The sequence below is a fragment of the Rhinoderma darwinii genome, chromosome 3 (genome assembly GCF_050947455.1).
Source record: "Rhinoderma darwinii isolate aRhiDar2 chromosome 3, aRhiDar2.hap1, whole genome shotgun sequence".
NCBI classification, from domain to species: Eukaryota; Metazoa; Chordata; class Amphibia; order Anura; family Rhinodermatidae; genus Rhinoderma; species Rhinoderma darwinii.
Genome location: NC_134689.1, coordinates 96,372,954 through 96,392,962, shown reverse-complemented (window position 1 = coordinate 96,392,962; position 20,009 = coordinate 96,372,954). Strand labels below are relative to the sequence as shown.

Sequence of the window (20,009 nt, the reverse complement as noted above, 5' to 3'; positions counted from 1 at the left end):
TTCTGGAAGCATGGGGTGAAATTTCTCCCGATTACCTCAGCAAATTAACAGCTAGAATGCCAAAGGTCTGCAATGATGTAATTGCTGCAAATGAAGCATTCTTTGACGAAAGCAAAGTTTGAAGGAGAAAATTATTATTTCAAATAAAAATCATTATTTCTAAACTTGTCAATGTTTTGACTATATTTTCTAGTCATTTTGCAACTCATTTGATAAATATAAGTGTGAGTTTTCATGGAAAACACAAAATTGTCTGGGTGACCCCAAACGGTAGTGTACATAGTTTTATGTTTTGCAGCGTTTGCGCAATAAAATCCCTTATTAATAAAATAATTTATTTTTTGTGTTATCATATTCGGAGAGCCATAACTTTTTTATTTTTCAGTCAAAAAAGCTGTGTAAGAGATTATGGTTTGTAGTTTTCATTGTTATTATTTTGGCGTACGTGCGACTTTTTGATCACTTTATTGTATATTTTGAGAGGGGTGATTACCAAAAAATAGTGATTCTAGCATTGTTTTTTACTTTTTTTTTTTGCGGTGTTCATCGTGCGGGAAAAATAATATTACAGTTTTATAGTTGGGGTGATACCAAATGTGTACTTTTTTTTAACCTGTTCATTTTAAAATACTTATGTAACTTATAACTTCTTTTTACACTTTTTTAAAACATTTTTATAATCTTTTTATTTGCTTGTCCCACTAGGGGACATTTAGACTTGCAGCTCTGATCGCTACTAGAACACATTAAACTACCTACGTAGTGTAATGCGTTCTGTCATTGTGACGTGACAGTCAGTGACGCAAATTTTGATGATCAGGTATGTGGGGGCACAACGGGGAGGGGGGGTGATCGGGGGTCTAATAGGGGTGCTGGCCATTTCACTTACAGAATATATTCTGTGAGAGAAGAGAGAGAACTAACCGCCGCTGTTTTTACAGCGATCGCCGTTATTTATTGAAAAACGGTGATCACGTGACCGGACAAAACTGTCCTCGGTCTATGCTTCGAGGCCTCAGCTACCTCCATAGCCAAGTACATGGAGTTTAAGCACCTCCAGGGGGAGCCATCTTATGCAAAAGCGCCACCGTGAAAAGGAGGCGCTCTGGCACAAGTACCCTTAATGGCCGCCGTGAAAACACGTATAGGCGGCGGTCATTAAGGGGTTAATATATGTCATGCTAACTCACCAGCAATATCCTACCATTGTCATTTTTTTATTAGCTCAATTTCATCCATATATTTTGAACCCTTTCATTATGGGCAGCTGTATCATATGATCTCAGTCTGACTACCAGCATAGACCATTGTCTCATGTGCTGACAGGTCATTTTCTCTTGTGTAGATTACTTCCTGTGAACTACATAATCAACAATCAAATCCCTTCTGGCAGCACTGAGACACCTCCCCTCCCCACCCATCTCCACCCTCCTTCCTCTGTATGTCCCTCCATGCATAGAGTGCTGCTGAAGATTTATTTCTGACATATCTAAGGGACCAAGAGGGCAGTGATATAGTAGGTGAGTCCATACAATGATTAGCTGCAAAGTTATAAAACTCCCCTGACAGACTGACTGCCTATAGTATCTGAGTGCTGTGTGCAGATTTTCCAGTGTATTTCTATGAGATGCTGCTCTCCCGTGCCGCATGTGTAAAATCTGACAGAAACCTATTACAAGCAGAAGACAGGCTGAAGCTGCATCACATAGGAATACACTAAGACTCTGCAGTTAGGGGACAGAAGTTCTATGATGCTGATCTATCACTTGCTGCACTTAGATAGGACTAGAGCAGATTAAGTGCAGCGATAAGACTCCACCCCCCTATGCCGATGCAAAGCCAGAAGCATCATGGGAAATGTTGGCTGCATTAGGGGAACTATATCTGAGGGGGAAGAAGGAACCAAGATGGCAGGCTACCAATAAATGGCTTATCAGCTAGAACAGGTATACACAAGAGCCTCTACATTATTCTTTAATAGCAGCCTAGGCTGCACTATATAGGCAAAAAATAAATAAATGCTGGAGTGCTTCTTTAATAAGATGCTGGTTCTTCAGTAAATTTACTTTGTGCTCTGCTGAGAAATTATGCAGTAAAAAAAATTATTTGGAAAAACACAGTGGGCAGTACTTGGGTGCAGGCTGGCTATGCAGCTAATTCCGTTATTTATCACACAAGAAGCTCATGACAACGCTGCTTGACAGTCATGCACTAGAGGCAGCTGATACTCACTGCAGAAATCCGCTGTGTAAGTGAAGGGTGAAAAAGGAACGCCAAGCAAAACTTTTTTAAAAGAATGTTTTGCAATCAAAGCTTTAGTGATCGGACGTTAACACATTCCTTGCTTTAAAAAAATAAATCAATAAACCACTTAATGATCGATTTTGATTAGTCTAAAGTATCATCGAGACACTTCAATGAGTTTTTTTTTTAGACCATTCTACTGAGAGAACCACAGAATTGAGCAAGGGCCAAACTTACATAACAAATGTGTCCTTAAAATTTGACAGAGACAGAACACCTCAACGAGAAGTTTCTCTTTTCTATCATACAATTTCAATGTACACATATCAATGTACGGTAAATCTTGGAGTAATGCTTAGCTTTAGCTAGTTATATAGTGCTGGGCCTCTCAGGATATTTTTACTGCAACAAAAAAGGATTATAATTAAACTAAATAGACTCTTGGCAAAAAAATGTAGCCCTTTGATTGCATAAAAATTGCTCCACTGCAGGGTGGAGCTCCTCCAAGCAGGAGTATTAAGTCAGTAACATAACAAATGGCCATGTTGAATGCCCTGTTTGTTTGAGACATGGGAATTTAATCTACACTTCAGCAGAGCTAATGACTATGTGAAACACACTGAAACACCGTTTTGCATAGCAAGACATTAGGGCGAATTTACGAATACTGTCCAAGTTTTAGACAGCGTAAACTTTGATAAATTTGGCTCGTTTTCTGACTGCCTTGTCTAAGTGGTGTACACGGTATGATAAATTTGGCACATCTAGCTCTGCAGCTTTATTTTGCCTACGATTTTTGCATTATGGGTATGGCTTAACACATTTCCCTCGTGATTGCAATAGGAGACAGTACGACCAAAACAATTATTGCTAAATGACGAATTGCTGGTATTTACCACACCTAAAAACACATTTAAAAATTTTAATATTAATGTGCTGTTAAAGAGGACCTGTCACTAGGTCATAACAGTTGAACTGGTTAACTGACGTGAATGGTGCAGTTTCCCTGATTCTAGCACTATTTTTCTTTTATTTCTAGACACCCCCCTCCACGCTCCAGAGATACGGCCCACTGTTGTGTTGACTCCATGTACGCTAATTTGCTGTAGTTAGTCAACAGGGCGTGAATTACTCTCAAGCGGTCTTGCACTGATTGGTTAACATCAGAGGAAGGGAAGCTAGCTCCACCTCATTGGCTAACTACAGCAAATTAGCATATAGGGAGCCAACACAACAGTGGGTCTCATCACTGGAATGGGGGAGGGGCGTCCTGGAAAAAAAAGAAGACAGCACTGGAATCAGGGAGACAGCACTATTCAGGTTAGTTAACGAGTTCAACTTGTATGACCTAGGGCCAGGTCCTCTTTAAGCACAAACCGCAAGATCTAGCAGAAAAATCTGTAACAGAACAAAATTGTAAAGGATGGCGGCTCAACACATTCATCGACTCACATCTCATGAATGATGAATACATGCTAAGAATAAGATAAGTTTAACGTTTCTGGCGAGATTTTGCCAAAAAAAAAAAAAAAATGCATGTTTCTATTTTCTGGTCCCTACCTGAACTGTTCACACTAGTGATCAATGCCATAATATTCTGGAAGAACTACAGAAGGAAGTGATCTTTAGAACTTGTATGTATAGCAGACCAAATTAGGACCTTCTGCCTTCTGGCAGTTTCAAAAAACAAATAAAAAATAAAATAAAAAAAAGGCTTTATCTGCTGGATTTTGCAGGTGAATTCACACTCCACAATAGTTACTGATATACAACTGGCCTCTGGTATTTAACATGTTCCCTACTAAAATGACAATAAATAAAGCTGCTCTCACCCAGCTTGATGTCTCCTTCTTGTGTTAAGAGAACATTCCCAGCTTTCAAGTCCCGATGGATGATCTTCATGCTATGGAGGTACGCCAGCGCTTCCAACATCTGTCTGCATATGGCCTGGATCTGAGCTTCTGTTAGCCCACGATCCAATTCTGTCAGCAGAACAAAGACCACAAGATCAGTCACCCAATCCAAATTTTAACCACATTTATATGAGAACAAAACAGGAAGCATTAATAAAACAATAATTAAATCTAAAGAATGGTACACATCACAGCAGCAGACTGCTATTCTTGGCGCAAAAATGCCGGGAAGTTAGACGGAAAGCCCAACAGTACCACTGAACGCAGATGTGAGCCTAAGGTCATTTTAAAGGCAGGCAGAGTACAACTTTGTACAGGAGCCATATATTTAGTGCCAATAACAGGATTGGTCCCAGTCAGGACAGAGCACGGATAACTTTCCCAAAAGTTTTACTTGGGAATGCTTTGCACAGTTCTGTTCTTGCGACTAAACATATCTATCTATATAAATCACAAATACAAAAGTTTGAACAGCACATTCCAGCAAAATTAAACAAAAACGTGTATACAAGTGCAAGAACGCCTGTGACTGCAAATATCCAGAACAAAAGAAAATGGCGACAGCACACAGAAAACACGAATGCCACTAAATAGAAGTACAAAAAGGAAAAAAAGAGGCAGCACTTCACAGGTCAAAGTAGAATAAATTTATTCACCCATAAATTTAAATATCCTGGAGATTTTTGTTCTGCTGTGCTGCCCACACTTCCTTTGGATACTAAATATAAGTAAATATGCATTACTGCAAAATTTATTGTAGATTTAGCAGTAATGCATATTTATTTATATTTAGTGGCTTAGGTGGCATTAGTGTTCGCAGTGTGCTGTCTATCTCGATACACACACACATGTATATATATATATATATATATATATATATATATATATATATATATATATATATACACATACATACATATATATATATATATATATCTAAAAATAAAAAAAAGAGCAGCAGCACTCACAGCAGGATAATAAATGTCAGGGTGCCCAGCAAGTCGTCCTGATCCTTAGACTATATAAAGTATTCAAAAGAATATCTTGCAGCACTCCAATAGGCGATACATTTTTTTTATTCAGGCAACATCAGACAGTGCAACATTTCAGTCCTGAAAGATTAAGGTATCTGCACTTTACAAGTTTTATATTTATTATAATGAGGCTGATACTAATTGATTACACATTATATAAATAATTATGAGCCTGTATATCACTATGCTTGAGAAAGGTCCTATTGCAGGACTGAAACGTTGCACTGTCTGATGTTGCCTGAATAAACTACAATTTTTTATCGCCTATTGGAATGCTGCAAGATCTTTTGAAAAAAAAATATATATATAAAAAAATATCTATCTATCTATATATATATTTATATATATAAAAATCTGTTACCATAAGCCAAGTGCTAGGTGATGACCCTAGAAGCATAATTTTAGGTTTTGCAGGGCAGCCGCTTGCCTCCTTCTCCCCATTGAAATAAACATGCATGCTTGGCTGAGCATTTATTTTTAGAGAAAGACAACTGTCAGCCGAGCATCCAATAAACCAATGAACTACATCACTGAATTACATCAATGCTTAAATAAAGGAGTCCAAGGTAATCAGAATAATGTTTCATGGAGAAATGACTATGGCTTTATTCACGTGACATTAAAAAACAGCGGTGAAAACTGGCCCTCAAAAAATAGTTCTATTTTCTTCAATTTTTACAGCCCTATGGCCCCCATAGAAGTCAATCAGTTTTTAACGGCCATTTTCAGAAAGCCATCCTTGTAACGGCCCATTAAAAACGGAGCTTGGCCCTCACAAGGGAACTCCCTGGGAATATTGCTACTTTAAGCGCTGAACCAGGGAAGCCCCTGACATTAATGTCCATAAATGGACAGTGACGTCAGGCGTTTCAACTACTTCACAAGCGCTCTGGCCAGGAGGCTCCTGTTTTGGGAAAGCCCCTGATGTGACTGTTCAGAAATGGACAGTGACATTAGAGGCTTTGTAATGCAAGAATCCCCAGGCCATAGCGTCGGCAACGGTCTGGCCAAGGTTTCTGCTCCTGGAGGGAGCCAAAGACATCGGTGTCCATATATGGACAGTGACGTTAGGGGCTTTGAGATGGTGGACTCACCGTGATGTCTTTAGGCGGTTCAAAATTAAAAAAAAAGCCAACCCTAACGAATGAAATTCATCATTTTGTTTTTTTTTACTGAAGAACTGATAGGAATTGGTTGACAAATTGGCTTTAAAAACGGTCAGACAGCTTGAAAATGGATGAAATTTTAGACACACCGATGCAAAACGGTCATGAAAATCCGACAGTTTGTTTTTAACTGCTGTTTTTTTTCATGGTCAAGTGAACGTAGCCTTAGAAGGGAGTTTCCTTAGGAACACAGGCCCGACTGGTGTAAAACAAACGCAACTGACCGTAAACAACATTATACTAAACAGTCAAACATGATGGTGGGTGTTGCATTGCCTATTCAGGACTTGCTGTTATTTAAGGCATTCTAAATTGTGCACTTTAGCAGATGACCAGACTTGTCATCTGCAGTGCAATTGTATTTGACAGCAAAACAATACTCCAAAACACAGGCAAGACATTGGAAAGTAATTTACATGTAAAACCTCTTCAAATAAATTCATTAATGATTGAAAAGTTGTTATGTGCTTTCTCAGGTTTCATTTATCTAATAATACATGCTGTTAAAATCTCAGAAATCATTCAGTGCGACAAACTTAAAATATTTTTTTTTTTATAGCAGTTCGTTCACATCTGCGTCAGGGATCTATTCAGACGGAACATCGTAGCTTTCCGTCAGAAGGAGACCCTGACTGACAAACTGAAACCATAGGTTTCCGTTTCTATCACCATTGGTTTCAATGGTGACGGATTCGGTGCCAATGGTTTCCGCTTGTCTCAGTTGTACAAGGGCTCTGTCGTTTTGACGGAATCAATAGCGTAGCCGGCTACGCTATTGATTCTGTCAAAACGACGGAACCATTGCACAACTGAGACAAACTGAAACCATTGGACCCCGATCCGTCAACATTGAAATCAATGGTTTCCGTTTGTGTCAGTCAAGGTCCCGTTCTGACGAAAAGCTACGACGGAACGTCAGAATGGGACCCTGGCGCAGATGTGAACAAACGCTTATTTTGGAATCCAGCAAACTACTGTTAGCTGTAGGTCACGGTGTCTACGTTAATATCCTACATCTTGACAACCCTTGATAAGTGGCAACACCAATGTAAAGTATACACATTTTCTATCAGCAACATATGACAGATTAATATGGTATTCCAGCAATGAGGACTTCCTTCTTGAAATAGAAAATAGAATTGTAATTTTATTATCTCAAACAAAACCAGTTCTTTGTGTACAGATAAGGGTGACATACCAAGCATTACTGCATCCACTGCTCCACCTTGACAAAACTCTATCATGATCTGTAAAACAATGACAAGATAGGATCAGAAAAGACAAAGCATTTTTATAGTGTGACAGGTGCCAACATAGCATGAAAGAACTGCTTCCAGTAAAAACAATCCACAAAGCCACACAAACACGCTGCAACCAGTTTTTACAGTAAAAGTATCGCTAGCAATGACTTCTATAGCAAAATTCTATAAAATACGAGGCATTCTATAACTAAATTCTATATGTGTAGTTACACTTTCCATCCCATAAGGGAATTGGATTACGTGCTGCTAAGAGACCATTGTAATATTTCATGTTTTGTGGCCTTGTTCACACTATTTTAGCAAAGGACAATTTAAAAATAACAAATCTGAGCCATTGACTAGCACTGCAAGCAATATTTTAAGCACACTGGTTCAGCTCGACCAATAGAGCCGAACCACCAATTCAGATCTGATGTTTCTCAAACCAGGCAGGTGCCACAGTTTAAGAATTTGGATAGGTCCCTCGATAACTAGATGAGCGTTGGAAGGTCTCACTGCTGGAGCCTACTATGATCATTTGTTAACCGAGGGGGAAATGACAATAAATGATTACATTTGTAGCTACCTGGAGAGCGCAGCCTTATACGGTGTATACATTGAAATGAAACAGCCGCGGTTCAATTTTATTGTACAGCTCATAATGAGCCGCTTTTTGTAGTAGCTCTCTGCTTGGCAAAAAGATGCGCGTCCCGATTATGGTTAATCAAGTATCAATAAAAGCCTCAAGATGCAACAAAATTGCTAATCTTTAATCATTTCATGTGACCTACAGATCGCTATGTGACTACTGGTCCTTTTAGACCGGCCAATTTTGACCACAACGAGAAAGCTCATTGATAGGCGCTCATTTGTTCCTTCACTAGGAGCTATGATCCGGAATGAATGGGGACAAGCGATCGTTACTACGGTCGCTAGTCTCCATGCATTACCATCATGTTGGTAGCACATGTCCATGTGTACACACAGATGTGCTGCCCACAACGATAATATTTTCCGCTGTATACACGATACAATCAGCCGATGAACAAGCATTTGCTACTTCATTGGCCGATCCTTGCCCTTTTTACACAGGAATGAGCGTTCACACGCTCGTTTGCCCGATCATTTGCCTGGGTAAAAAGACCTTAAATTAGCATGGGGTCTTCATAATGGTTTCTTGGATGCTGCTCATTCATACCATAATTGTGAGGCTGGTATTGCCGAATATGGATTTTTCTTTATTATAGGGCATGCCATGGGTATGTGCTATACTCCGCATAATGTCTAAAATACCAAGACATAAAATCGCAAAATCCAATTCTAGCATTCATTGTCATGAGTACAAACATTCAAAGGACATTAGATATGCAAATGTAATATTAAACAGGATGCCCTATCAGGACAACCTACATCTATATGCTCTATTAAAGCACACGGATGTCATAAATGGGGGTTCCCCTCTGAGTCAGAGTTAAGAGCCTCAAACAAGCAGCTCTGGCGACCTCAGGCCATTCATGTATTGCATATATGGACATTAAATTTAAATAGCCACATGTAATACTACATTCCCCCTATAGTGGCTGCTGCAGGAGAAATGAGCAGCTTTTCCCAGTAAGTTTCAGCTGTTTGCCTGTGGTCTCAGGAGCTCTCATATTAAGCCCGTGTTGGGCAATCCCTTTAAACCCTAATATTATAGCATGTGTGTAGCCTTCACAAACCTATTTAAAGATACAGTACTTAGGTCTTAAAATAATGAGGAATATTCAAATCCTTGTTGAAACATGCAGCAAAACTCTGTCTCTACTACCATGTTGTCTTGTGCAGGAGGTCAGCAAATTATTGTGCAGGACGTTTGGTTTCACCAGGTCCTCAGATCAGAATACAAATCCATACAAAGACGAGAAGAGTCTACTGGGATACAACTGCTTCCTCTAGATATTGTCTGGATTCTTGACAGGAAGCCATGCAATTTTAAACTCTTCCACAAGAAAACTAAAGCATTAGATCCGAGATTCTGTGAAGAAATGTAATGTAGTAGTGTAGTCACATACATTGTTTTACCTAAAAATAAACCGCAAACAAGAAACTAAACTGCCAATTACGTTGCACTTGTTGTCTGCAGCCATTCTTAGAGACCTAAGGGCTCATATGCACATGTCCATACTACGGCTCTATACAACCTCTGAGTTTCATAGGGAGACACATGAATCCAACGTAAAAAAAACTGATGTATATTCTAAAAGTACTGCATCCAGTGGTGGAAGAGCTCTGAAATACAGAACCATATGGCGGCATACAGCTCTGCAGAATGGAGTTGCTTTTTGTGCCACCGTACACACTCCAGCACACAGCACAACCCGGACATTATCAGTGTACATAAAACATCAAGGTGGACTCACCTGTGGCTCTCACAACATCACATATTTACCCATGAGCTCATATATTTAACATAGACTATTAAGTAGGCCAAGCCTACTAGTATATACTTATTTAATGATTAACATTTTAAAAGGACAAAAAATAAAATAAAAAAAAAATAAAAAAAAGTGTATTAGCTATAAATACACAAGAAAGAAAAATGTGCCCAGGATGCATATGCATAAAGTATAATGGAAACCTATTTTTACTTTGTTACAGTACTCCAGATGCACTTCCATAGACATCAATAGAAAACTCCTAAAAAAGTTAGGCACCAGCGGCAGATATCTAGGTGCATTGGCTAACTGGTTCCAGAGATTTATCCCGTCCTGATCCAACTAGTCAAACAGTGAGGAGGACATGCTCAAGTAGGGAATATCTTCTTGAGAATCCCCAATGATTAAATTGAAGACAAGAGCACCCTAATGCCAATATCAGTAATCTAATCATGCGAGTCTATATAACAAGCTGGGCATAAAATCTGCACTGCAGTTAGGACACCATGAAGAGCACTATTGGGATCAACCAAAAGAAAAAATCTTGATAATTGTATTTTCTTCTTCGTCAAGGGATTCTAAACTTAAATCTTTTACTGCTTTACAAGCGAGGACGCCAAATTGGCTGTGGGTGTGCCACCTCTGGCACTGTAGCTCTTATTTGAAAGTAGTATTACAGGTTACTTTTTCGCAAGACATAAAACGGGTGATTGGGTTATCCTTGACTTTTGATGTACAGTCTTTCCTAAAACTCATTACGATCAGCCAATGAGCCGAAAACTCATCTGCTGAATGGACAAAAATGTATGTAGTGGAATCACATGACAAATATCAGACTCGGCACTGCAAGGAAAGCTCTATTGTCCTAGAAGTCAGCACAAGTTTTTAACATTGACACTATTTCATCCACCGCATACTTCCTTTCTCTATACCGATCTATGGTGAAGGTTAAGACACAGCTGTGTTTACATTGAAGGAGCCAAAGCAGGAGTACAACTTTTAATATTTGTTTGGGTGACATATTTAAAGAGGCTGTCACCACATTATAAGTGCCCTGTCTCCTACATAATCTGATCGGCGCTGTAATGTAGATAACGGTGGTTTTTATTTTGAAAAATTATAATTTTTGAGCAAGTAATGAGCAATTTTGAATTTATGCTAATTCATTTCTGAATAGACAACTGGGCGTTTTTTTTACCAAGTGGGCATTGTAAAGATTAGTGTATGAGGCTGACAAATCAGCGTCATACACTTCCCTCCATTCATGTCCATTTGTACTCAGCAAGGCGTGATTTCGCGAGATCATGCTGTGCTGTCACATACACCCACAGTAACTTTACTGAAGTGTCTTGAGAGTGAATAGACATTGCCTCCAGCCAGGATGCGATGTCTATTCACACTCCCGACACTTTGGTAAAGTTTTGTGGGACTTCCTCACACAGCACAGCGTGATCTCGCTAGATCACGCCGTGTTGTCATTCACAGTGTGATCTTGCCAGATCACGCTGTGCTGTGATTAAGTCCCACACAAACTTTACCGACGTGTCGGTAGTGTGAATAGACATTGTGTCCTGGCTGGAGGAGATGTCTATTCACTCTCAAGACACTTCAGTAAAGTTTATGTGGGTGTATGTGACAGCACAGAATGATCTTGCGAGATCACGCTGTGTGGAGTACAAATGGACATGAATGGAGAGAAGTGTATGACAGATTGGTCAGCATCAAACACTTCTCTTTACAACACCCACTTGGTCAAAAAGGTAAAAAAGCGCCCAGCTGTCTATTAAGAAACTAATTAGCATAAATCTAAAATTGCTCATAACTTGCGCAAAAATGAGTTTTTCAAAATAAAAACCACTGTTACATTACAGCGCCGATCAGATTATACAGGAGATAGGGCACTTATAATCTGGTGACAGAGCCTCTTTAAAGACAAGACACTTGTGTGCACGGACCCTACACGTTATCTCACAAGTATGTGACAGGTAAATTACGTTCAGTCTCAAACCTGAAAATTATATGCACAGTATTTGGCATTTTAATAAAAATTTGAGAGAAAAACAATATATGTCAAGGCATGTAGGATGAGGTTGTACAGTCGGCTATTCAGGTTGTGTCTATTTGCATTCACATAGACTGTATATAGATGCACAGCAACATGTACCATAGGATATGTGCATCCTTTGAAACCATTTTCTATTGCTCCAGTGCATCCAAAATAAAAAAAATAAAGTGTGGCAACTTTTCATATAGTCGTAATTAAAATCTATATTTGTGCCTCCAGCTTCTATGCTGACCTAGGTGTATCCATGGTACTACAAACTATGCGTAGTCTGACCAGTTATACTCCCTTACATCAGTCCCCTACTTCTTGCTAGCCTACCGGCGGGTCCTTGTGAATACGGTTTAATCTCTCAGTGACTGCCGTGAAAAGGCGTATTGGTGGTCACTAAGGTGTTAATCCCTAGAGAAAAACCAACAAAAAGGTGACCATAGCATACTACTGAGAGCTATTCTAGTAGTTACGTAAAATTGACATGTGCACAAGCTGTATAGGACTAAAAACGTTGCAGTTTTACAGTTTAATGCAGAATGCCAAAAGCGGTAGTTTGTTTCTGAGGAAGAAGATATACACTCTCAGCTTTGAGAAGCATTAGGTCTCAGGTTAAGGTTTCCAGCCTCTGCGTGATGTACAGAGATCTTGAAAACTCTGATTAGAACATTGTATAACTTTTCTTCACAGAATAAGCTCTAATTACATAAAACTACTTGAAAAAAAACAAATTAAAACAATGCTACTCAATTTCTTATATAAATAAAATAGCGTAAGGACCCACAAACGTTAGGCTAAATGAAAAGAGGACATTGACAGAAGAGGCCATAGCTGCTCTTACACCAGATCCTGAAGTACGGTCAGGCCCAAAAATATGCATTCTAGACGATTAGGGCTATGGTGAATAAACCTTCAATTTGTACTATAAAAATGTGTTTGCCATGAACTTAAACCATATCCTCAATAATAAAGAAAAAACTAAATTAATTCATTTTTAATACCAGCTGGAATCTGGTTTCTATATACATGTGTACTATAAGCATGTGAAACAGGTTGCATGTATGTTCTAGATATGGGCAGAGGCATAACTTGAAGCTCCTGGGCACTGCTAAGAAAAAGTGTAAGAGGGTTGTGCCAGGCAGAGAAAGAACACAGGAGCCATGACAACACTGTGCGCTCCTCTTCCAAAAGTCTCAAATAGCGCAGGAGGCTACATACAGCAGTCAGAAATCTGCTGATTATATCTAGCGTTGTTCCAGCAGCGGGCGCAAAAAGGGACTGTGCGTATCAAGGTACTGTGCATGAGGTGAATACATGGAGACTGGCGGGAGATCTTGCCAAGACTACTCGGGGGGGAATGGGGGGGCAAAGTCATGTTGTGAATACTAAGGAGTGTGGGCAGTCCTGTTGTGAAGGGGTTTGCTGTGCCTAAAGCAGAAGTGGAGGGGTGTGCCTAGACAAACAGTGCAAGTAGGATAGGACACAATTTTTACTACTATAGGAGAGGGAAACACAGCTGTAACTACCAAGTGAAGCTCTCACACGCCAGGTGGCTGGGCTTTTTTTTCCCCTTTTAATGTTGTAATTGTGTGAAAAATGTACTAGTTAAACAGGTTATGTTTACCCAGCCCAACAGAGTTTTGCTGCTGGCTCCTAGATCAGGCTAAAGCTGGCCATACACATTAGATAGCCATTGGCCGAGCAGCCACTCTTTCCAATCCTCCATACACATGCACACCCAGGTCGTGCATGCATTCTGAATAACGGCTTCTCTCCTGAGAACGAAAGGATCAGGCATGTTTAAATCCAACGGCCTGATCCTTCTCCCCTCGACATCTACCGTGAAGGGAGAGGTGGGAGGCCACCCATATACATTAGACAATCGGCAGGCTTAGCAGATATTAATCCAATGTGCATTGGTCACCTTAAGGCACTGTTAAACCACATTATGTTCAGCGCACGTGCCAGGAGCTACTCTCGATGCACATGTTGAACATATCCAAAGAGCCCTATGGACCAAGCACAGTGTAATTTTGACATCTGTCAGGCAGGTAAAGGGGAAAACGTAATGTGAACAGAGCCTAAGATTTGTCCAATCCTGTATAAATTGTATAGGAAGATATCCTTATATTCTTACCACATTAATGTGAGCCTGTTCTTTCATGTGATCACCTAAGGGACCTTTAGACTACTTCAGGCACCAAGGTCAAGATAAAACTACAACATCTCCATCCCCTTAGAGTTAACCCACTGGGTAAAAAGTTAAATTGGGATATGGCTTGACCTATAAACAAACTCGCATAACTGTCCAGAGTGAGAAGGGGTGATTTTGATAGTAAATCAAGACTTCAGTAACTATAAAATTAGTGGATTTGAAAAACGTTCTCCACAATTTCTACAGTACACCCAAACAAGTCGAAATTTTATTAATTAAAAGCAAACTGCTTAACAAGCCTAACTAGTTCACAATTTTAAACATGTATTACGTTGATCCAGAGGAACGCAAAGCAAGCCTCCAAGTCCATCATGTACCAATTAAACCTTTGAACCCCATTTTGAAAGTGCCCTTCTAAGTTGTTAGGGAGGCCATTTGGGTAGCGCAAATTAGCACCGATCCATGTGCTGTATGGTCGCTCGTTTAACGGGCAGAATATATGCCTGTGTAAAGGGACCTTGTGCTTCATTTCTCATTGCTGGTCCCACACCAATAAGCTTATTCATCCTTCGTCTAAAAAGAGCCATGATAATGGGCCCATGTGACATGCTTCCACTGATTTATAAATTATGGTGACAAGGAGTAAACCGCATACAATCTCTGGGATGCTGTAGAGTAAGGGTAAGTTTGCACGTAGCGTAAATACTGCAGATTTTCCACAATAGATTTTGTTGCGGAATACTTGCAGCATAATGCAGCAGCAGCAAAGTGGGTGAGATCTCATCCACATGCTGCGTAAATCATGAGCGGAACAAACGCTCAGAAATTGACATGTGGTACGTTTTTTTAATCCTGAGCATGTCAACTGCATTTGCGTAATCACTGCTTATGTGTTGCGGGTTTTCCCCAGTGAATTCGAAATGGCAGATTTTTTTTGGGGTGGAAAACCAGCAATTCCACCACAAACGCAACTCAGAAGAAAAATCTTATACTATTCAAGAATTCTGTGCTTCTTCGTCCAGGCCGGCCTCCTGGAATGACTTTTTATCCCATGTGACCGCTGCAGCCAATCACGGGCTGCAGCGGTCACATGGGATAAAAGGTCAGCCCTGGGGGACGGGCTACAGGACGTCAGAGGGTAAGGATGTCGTTTTTTGTTTTTTTAAGTGCAGTTTTCCGCAGCAGATATTCCGCCCAAAAAACTGCACCACAATTTGGTGCGGTTTTTCGGGCAGAATTCCATGCGGCCGCCAGGGTGGATATACGGTGTGCCTTTACACAGTGTATCGGCCCTGTGTGAACATAGCCTTAAAATGGAATATAAAAAAAAACGTAGGAACATAAATTACCATTAACAAGTAGGAGTCATCCAAATGATTTTAAAGTAACCTCTTGATCGTTTTTTTGGTTTTTATTTAGATAGAATAAATCTAGTTACATAGATATATTTTATATAACCACTTGTATATTGTATTTGTACATAAATAATGACAGATAACTAGAGGTTTTCATGTCATTATTCAGTCTTCATAGGTTCCTGAAGCAAATAAAGTGCTTCGGTGTTCTGTAGCTATACAGTAAAATTTGGAGAATCTGGATTATGAAAGATATCGGACCACTGGATATTGCTACACGGAAGTGGTTTCTCAAGCACAGGTTCTGAAGGCAAAGAGGAAAGGACCAGAATATTTAAAGAGGCTCTGTCACCAGATTTTGCAACCCCTATCTGCTATTGCAGCAGATAGGCGCTGCAATGTAGATTACAGTAACGTTTTTATTTTTAAAAAACGAGCATTTTTGGCCAAGTTATGACCATTTTTGTAGTTATGCAAATGAGGCTTGCAAAAGTCCAAGTGGGTGTGTTTAAAAGTAAAAGTCCAAGTGGGCGTGTATTATGTGCGTACATCGGGGCGTTTTTAATACTTTTACTAGCTGGGCGCTCTGATGAGAAGTATCATCCACTTCTCTTCAGAACGCCCAGCTTCTGGCAGTGCAGATCTGTGACGTCACTCACAGGTCCTGCATCGTGTCGGACACATCGGCACCAGAGGCTTCAGTTGATTCTGCAGCAGCCTCGGCGTTAGCAGGTAAGTCGATGTAGCTACTTACCTGCAAACGCTGATGCTGCTGCAGAATCAACTGTAGCCTCAGGTGCCGATGTGTCCTCGCTCGTCCGACACGATGCAGGACCTGTGAGTGACGTCACAGCAGTGATCAGGCAGAAGCTGGGCGTTCTGAAGAGAAGTGGATGATACTTCTCGTCAGAGCGCCCAGCTAGTAAAAGTATTAAAACCGCCCCGATGTACGCACATAATACACGCCCACTTGGACTTTTACTTTTAAACACACCCACTTGGACTTTTGCAAGCCTCATTTGCATAACTACAAAAATGGTCATAACTTGGCCAAAAATGCTCGTTTTTTAAAAATAAAAACGTTACTGTAATCTACATTGCAGCGCCTATCTGCTGCAATAGCAGATAGGGGTTGCAAAATCTGGTGACAGAGCCTCTTTAAACAAAGCAATGCTGCATTACCAGGCAGTCCGGACAATCAAGTCCCACAAACAGAATACTGGATTTTCTTGGCTAAATGTTGGGCATCGCGTTTATACAGAGCTCACTTCATAATATGAATTGGCATGCAGATAAGGAAATGGCAAATATATGAGCTCATCTTAATTAATCTGTTGACTATGACTGCCATTTGGGTTTAGGTGTTTCCCACTCACCCATAATACATGACAATCAATGCAAAATATGCTGGGCAAGTGTATGCCATTTGAGCCCTTACCACATTCCCCGCATGTGTTCTTTGGAATGCTTAGTGAATATTTAACACTTGTTACACATGCTCAACATTAAAAAAAAAAAACACTACACCACTGTCCACAAAATGTTGTGTGCTGTGTCAATTGAACAACAAGTTTTCGGTTGCAGCCCCCCCCCCCCTCCCAGCAATGATCAGATCACGGGTGGGTCCGGCTGCTTAAATTCCTGATATCAGCTCCTATTGCTGTGGAAAGCTGCCAGAGCCTGTGCCAGTAAAATGATGAGGGTGATCCATTACTATCACATCCACATGACCTAATAGAACAGATAAGGGCAATCTCACACTTCTCACCCTAAAGACAAAAGATAGCTTGTATCCATACAGTCAGTGGTCAACAGCTATTTTGTGCAGATTCACCTATTTATATGCTCCAAGATTACTATGTAGCGATGGAGAGATGTGGCTCAGTTAGGACAGTTGGATTTCCTATGGAAGTACTGTTCGTGGAGGAAAATAATTCACAGGTGACCACCTTGTTTTCTCTATGCTACAAAGTGGAACAACATACGTATGATTGGATGTGTCAGTGTATAGCTTTTTTTTCTTCAATAACCTTTTATTTTCAATTTTCAATAACACACAAAAGATAATAAAGTGCATACATGAGAAATACCAACATCGGCACGCAGGCCAATATATGCAGCAACCACAGATGCGAAAAAACAGTATTGAGCAACTGAGATCACCAGAAAAACATCACACTGAAACCATCAGACATGCACAGCGACCAGTAAGAAGAAAAAGAAGATAGAGAAGCAGAAAGAAGAAGGGAAGCAAAAGGAAAAGAGATAGGATAGGGAACGTACATAAAGCACCAGACCAGAGGAATTAAAGTCAAGAGGCAACAATGGTCCTAAATTCCACAGAAGATTGAAATCTAATCCAATGATGCCAAGTTTTGAGGAATTTAGCATGGGTCCCCCTCATGGATGCAGGGAGATCCTCCATTCTCATCATCTCCTGAATCTTGCCGAACCACAGACCAATCGACGGGGTACAAGCTTGTCTCCACAGCGCAGGAATGCATGCTCTAGTCGCATTCACCAGATGGCAAACCACTGAGCACCTGTACGTAGTTAATGGAATATCACACAGATGGAGCAGGAATAAGGCCGGGGAACATGAAAAGGGGAAAGTCCGTAAATTTGGAGAAGATGCACCACACTTTCAACCAGAAGTCTGTCAACTTCGGGCAGTCCCAAAAGATGTGTAAAATTGTGCCCACATGCTCTCCACATCTCCAACACAACGGGGAGATGGCAGGTATTAATGCGTGAAATCTGAAAGGTATTCTATGCCAGCGAGACAAGATCTTAAATCCTGCTTCCTGGAATCTGCTAGCAATGGAGGATTTGTGTGTCATTGTAAACAAACAATCCTTATGTTCCACATTTAACAATGATATAGGAGGTAATTTTGGCACAGGGAAGGATCCTTCCCCTCCTTGGGTATCACCGTAATGTAAGCCCGAAGTATCTTGGGGAAGGGAGCTCCACTCAGTAAGTGAGTTGAAGGCGTGGAGGAAGTGAGGGGAAAGCAGGTCCGAACAGGCCTTATAATATTGCAAAGGGAGGCCATCAGGTCCCGGCACCTTCCCCAGTGGGGAGTCCTTCAATGCCCACAACAACTCGTCTGGGGAAATAGGAGCCTCCAGAGCAACAAGTGCCTCCTGGGGGGATACTTTTCATCCCAGAGGTCTGAAGGTAGGACTCAATCCTCTCCATATGGCTCCTCCCATCAGGAGATGAAGAGGCTCGAGTGAGATTATAGAGAGAGTGCTAGTAGGCACGGAAGGCCTCCGTGATGTCATGGGGAAGATTCAGGCACCGATTGTGGGCAGCGTGAATATATGTACGAGAACGGGTTATTCTAAGTGCCCGTGCAAGGGTCCTACCCGGTTTGTTACTGAATTCATAAAAGTGCCATCTGCATTTAGCTAAGGATGCCCTAGCCTTGGAAAGGCAGAGCGATCGAACCTGAACCCGCAGCTGCCCCAGCTCCGCCCCAACAACCCGGTCCAGGGAGGCCTTTTGTGGGACTGTTCCAACAAATGTATTCAGGACAAGAGATCCAACAACTGCGCAGCCCGCTCCCTCTTCAGTTTAGAACCGATACAAATTAAGGAACCACAAACTACACACTTATGAGCCTCCCAAACGCAGAGAGGGTCAACGTCCGAAGAGACATGTGTGGCAAAATACTCTTGTAGGTCCCTGCGTATATCCGTTATTACCGTCGGATCCTGCAGAAGCGATTCATTCAAGCGCCACTGCCAGGAACGAGGGTGGACCGTTGGGAAGGAGAGATTAAGTGTTATAAGAGCGTGATCAGAAAAGGTAATATCTTCCATGGGAGCCGACGTGAGGCAGGAAAGGTGTGTATGATGTAGAAATAAATAATCTATTCTGGAGTATGAGTTATGGGGGCCGAGAAAAATGTATAGTCTTTTGTCTACAGGTGAGGAGACGCCACGCATCGATTAATTGATGTTCATGTAACAACTGATGAATACGACGATGGGTAGACCTAGATAGGGACGAGTGCCCTCGTGAGGAGTCTAAGGTGAGCTCTAGGGGCACAGTCAAGTAACCTCCCAAGATTAGAGTACCTTCCAGAAAGTCATCCAACTCCATCAGGACCCTCTCTAGAAAGGCAACCTGACCAGAGTTAGGGAGATAATACGAGGCTAGTGTGAATAGTGTGTTAGCCAGCCTACCTTTCACAAAGAGATACATTCCCACTGCATCAGCGCGAGTCTCCACATGTTCCCAAGGGAGAGAGTGAGAAATTAGGATGGAGACCCCCTTTGTCTTGGAGTCTGGGGACATGCTATTCACGTATAATGTGAATCCGTGAGTTTCGAAATACAAAATCAGCCCGAAAGTGGGTCTCCTGAAGGCCACCTGCGCTTTTTTCTTCCAGAGAAGACGGAGAATGGAGGACCTCTTCTCAGGGAC

General features: G+C 41.0%; 1 protein-coding gene across 1 annotated transcript in view; it reads right to left on the bottom strand.

The window, feature by feature from the left end:
* STK10 (serine/threonine kinase 10) overlaps positions 1–20,009 on the bottom strand; it is a 132,234-nt gene that overhangs the window by 67,153 nt on the left and 45,072 nt on the right. The window contains exons 3-4 of the mRNA XM_075856498.1: positions 7,556–7,604; positions 4,077–4,226 (exon numbers count right to left, since the gene is read on the bottom strand). Coding sequence (XP_075712613.1) covers positions 4,077–4,226; positions 7,556–7,604 — 199 coding nt within the window. The remainder of the gene's footprint in view (positions 1–4,076; positions 4,227–7,555; positions 7,605–20,009) is intronic.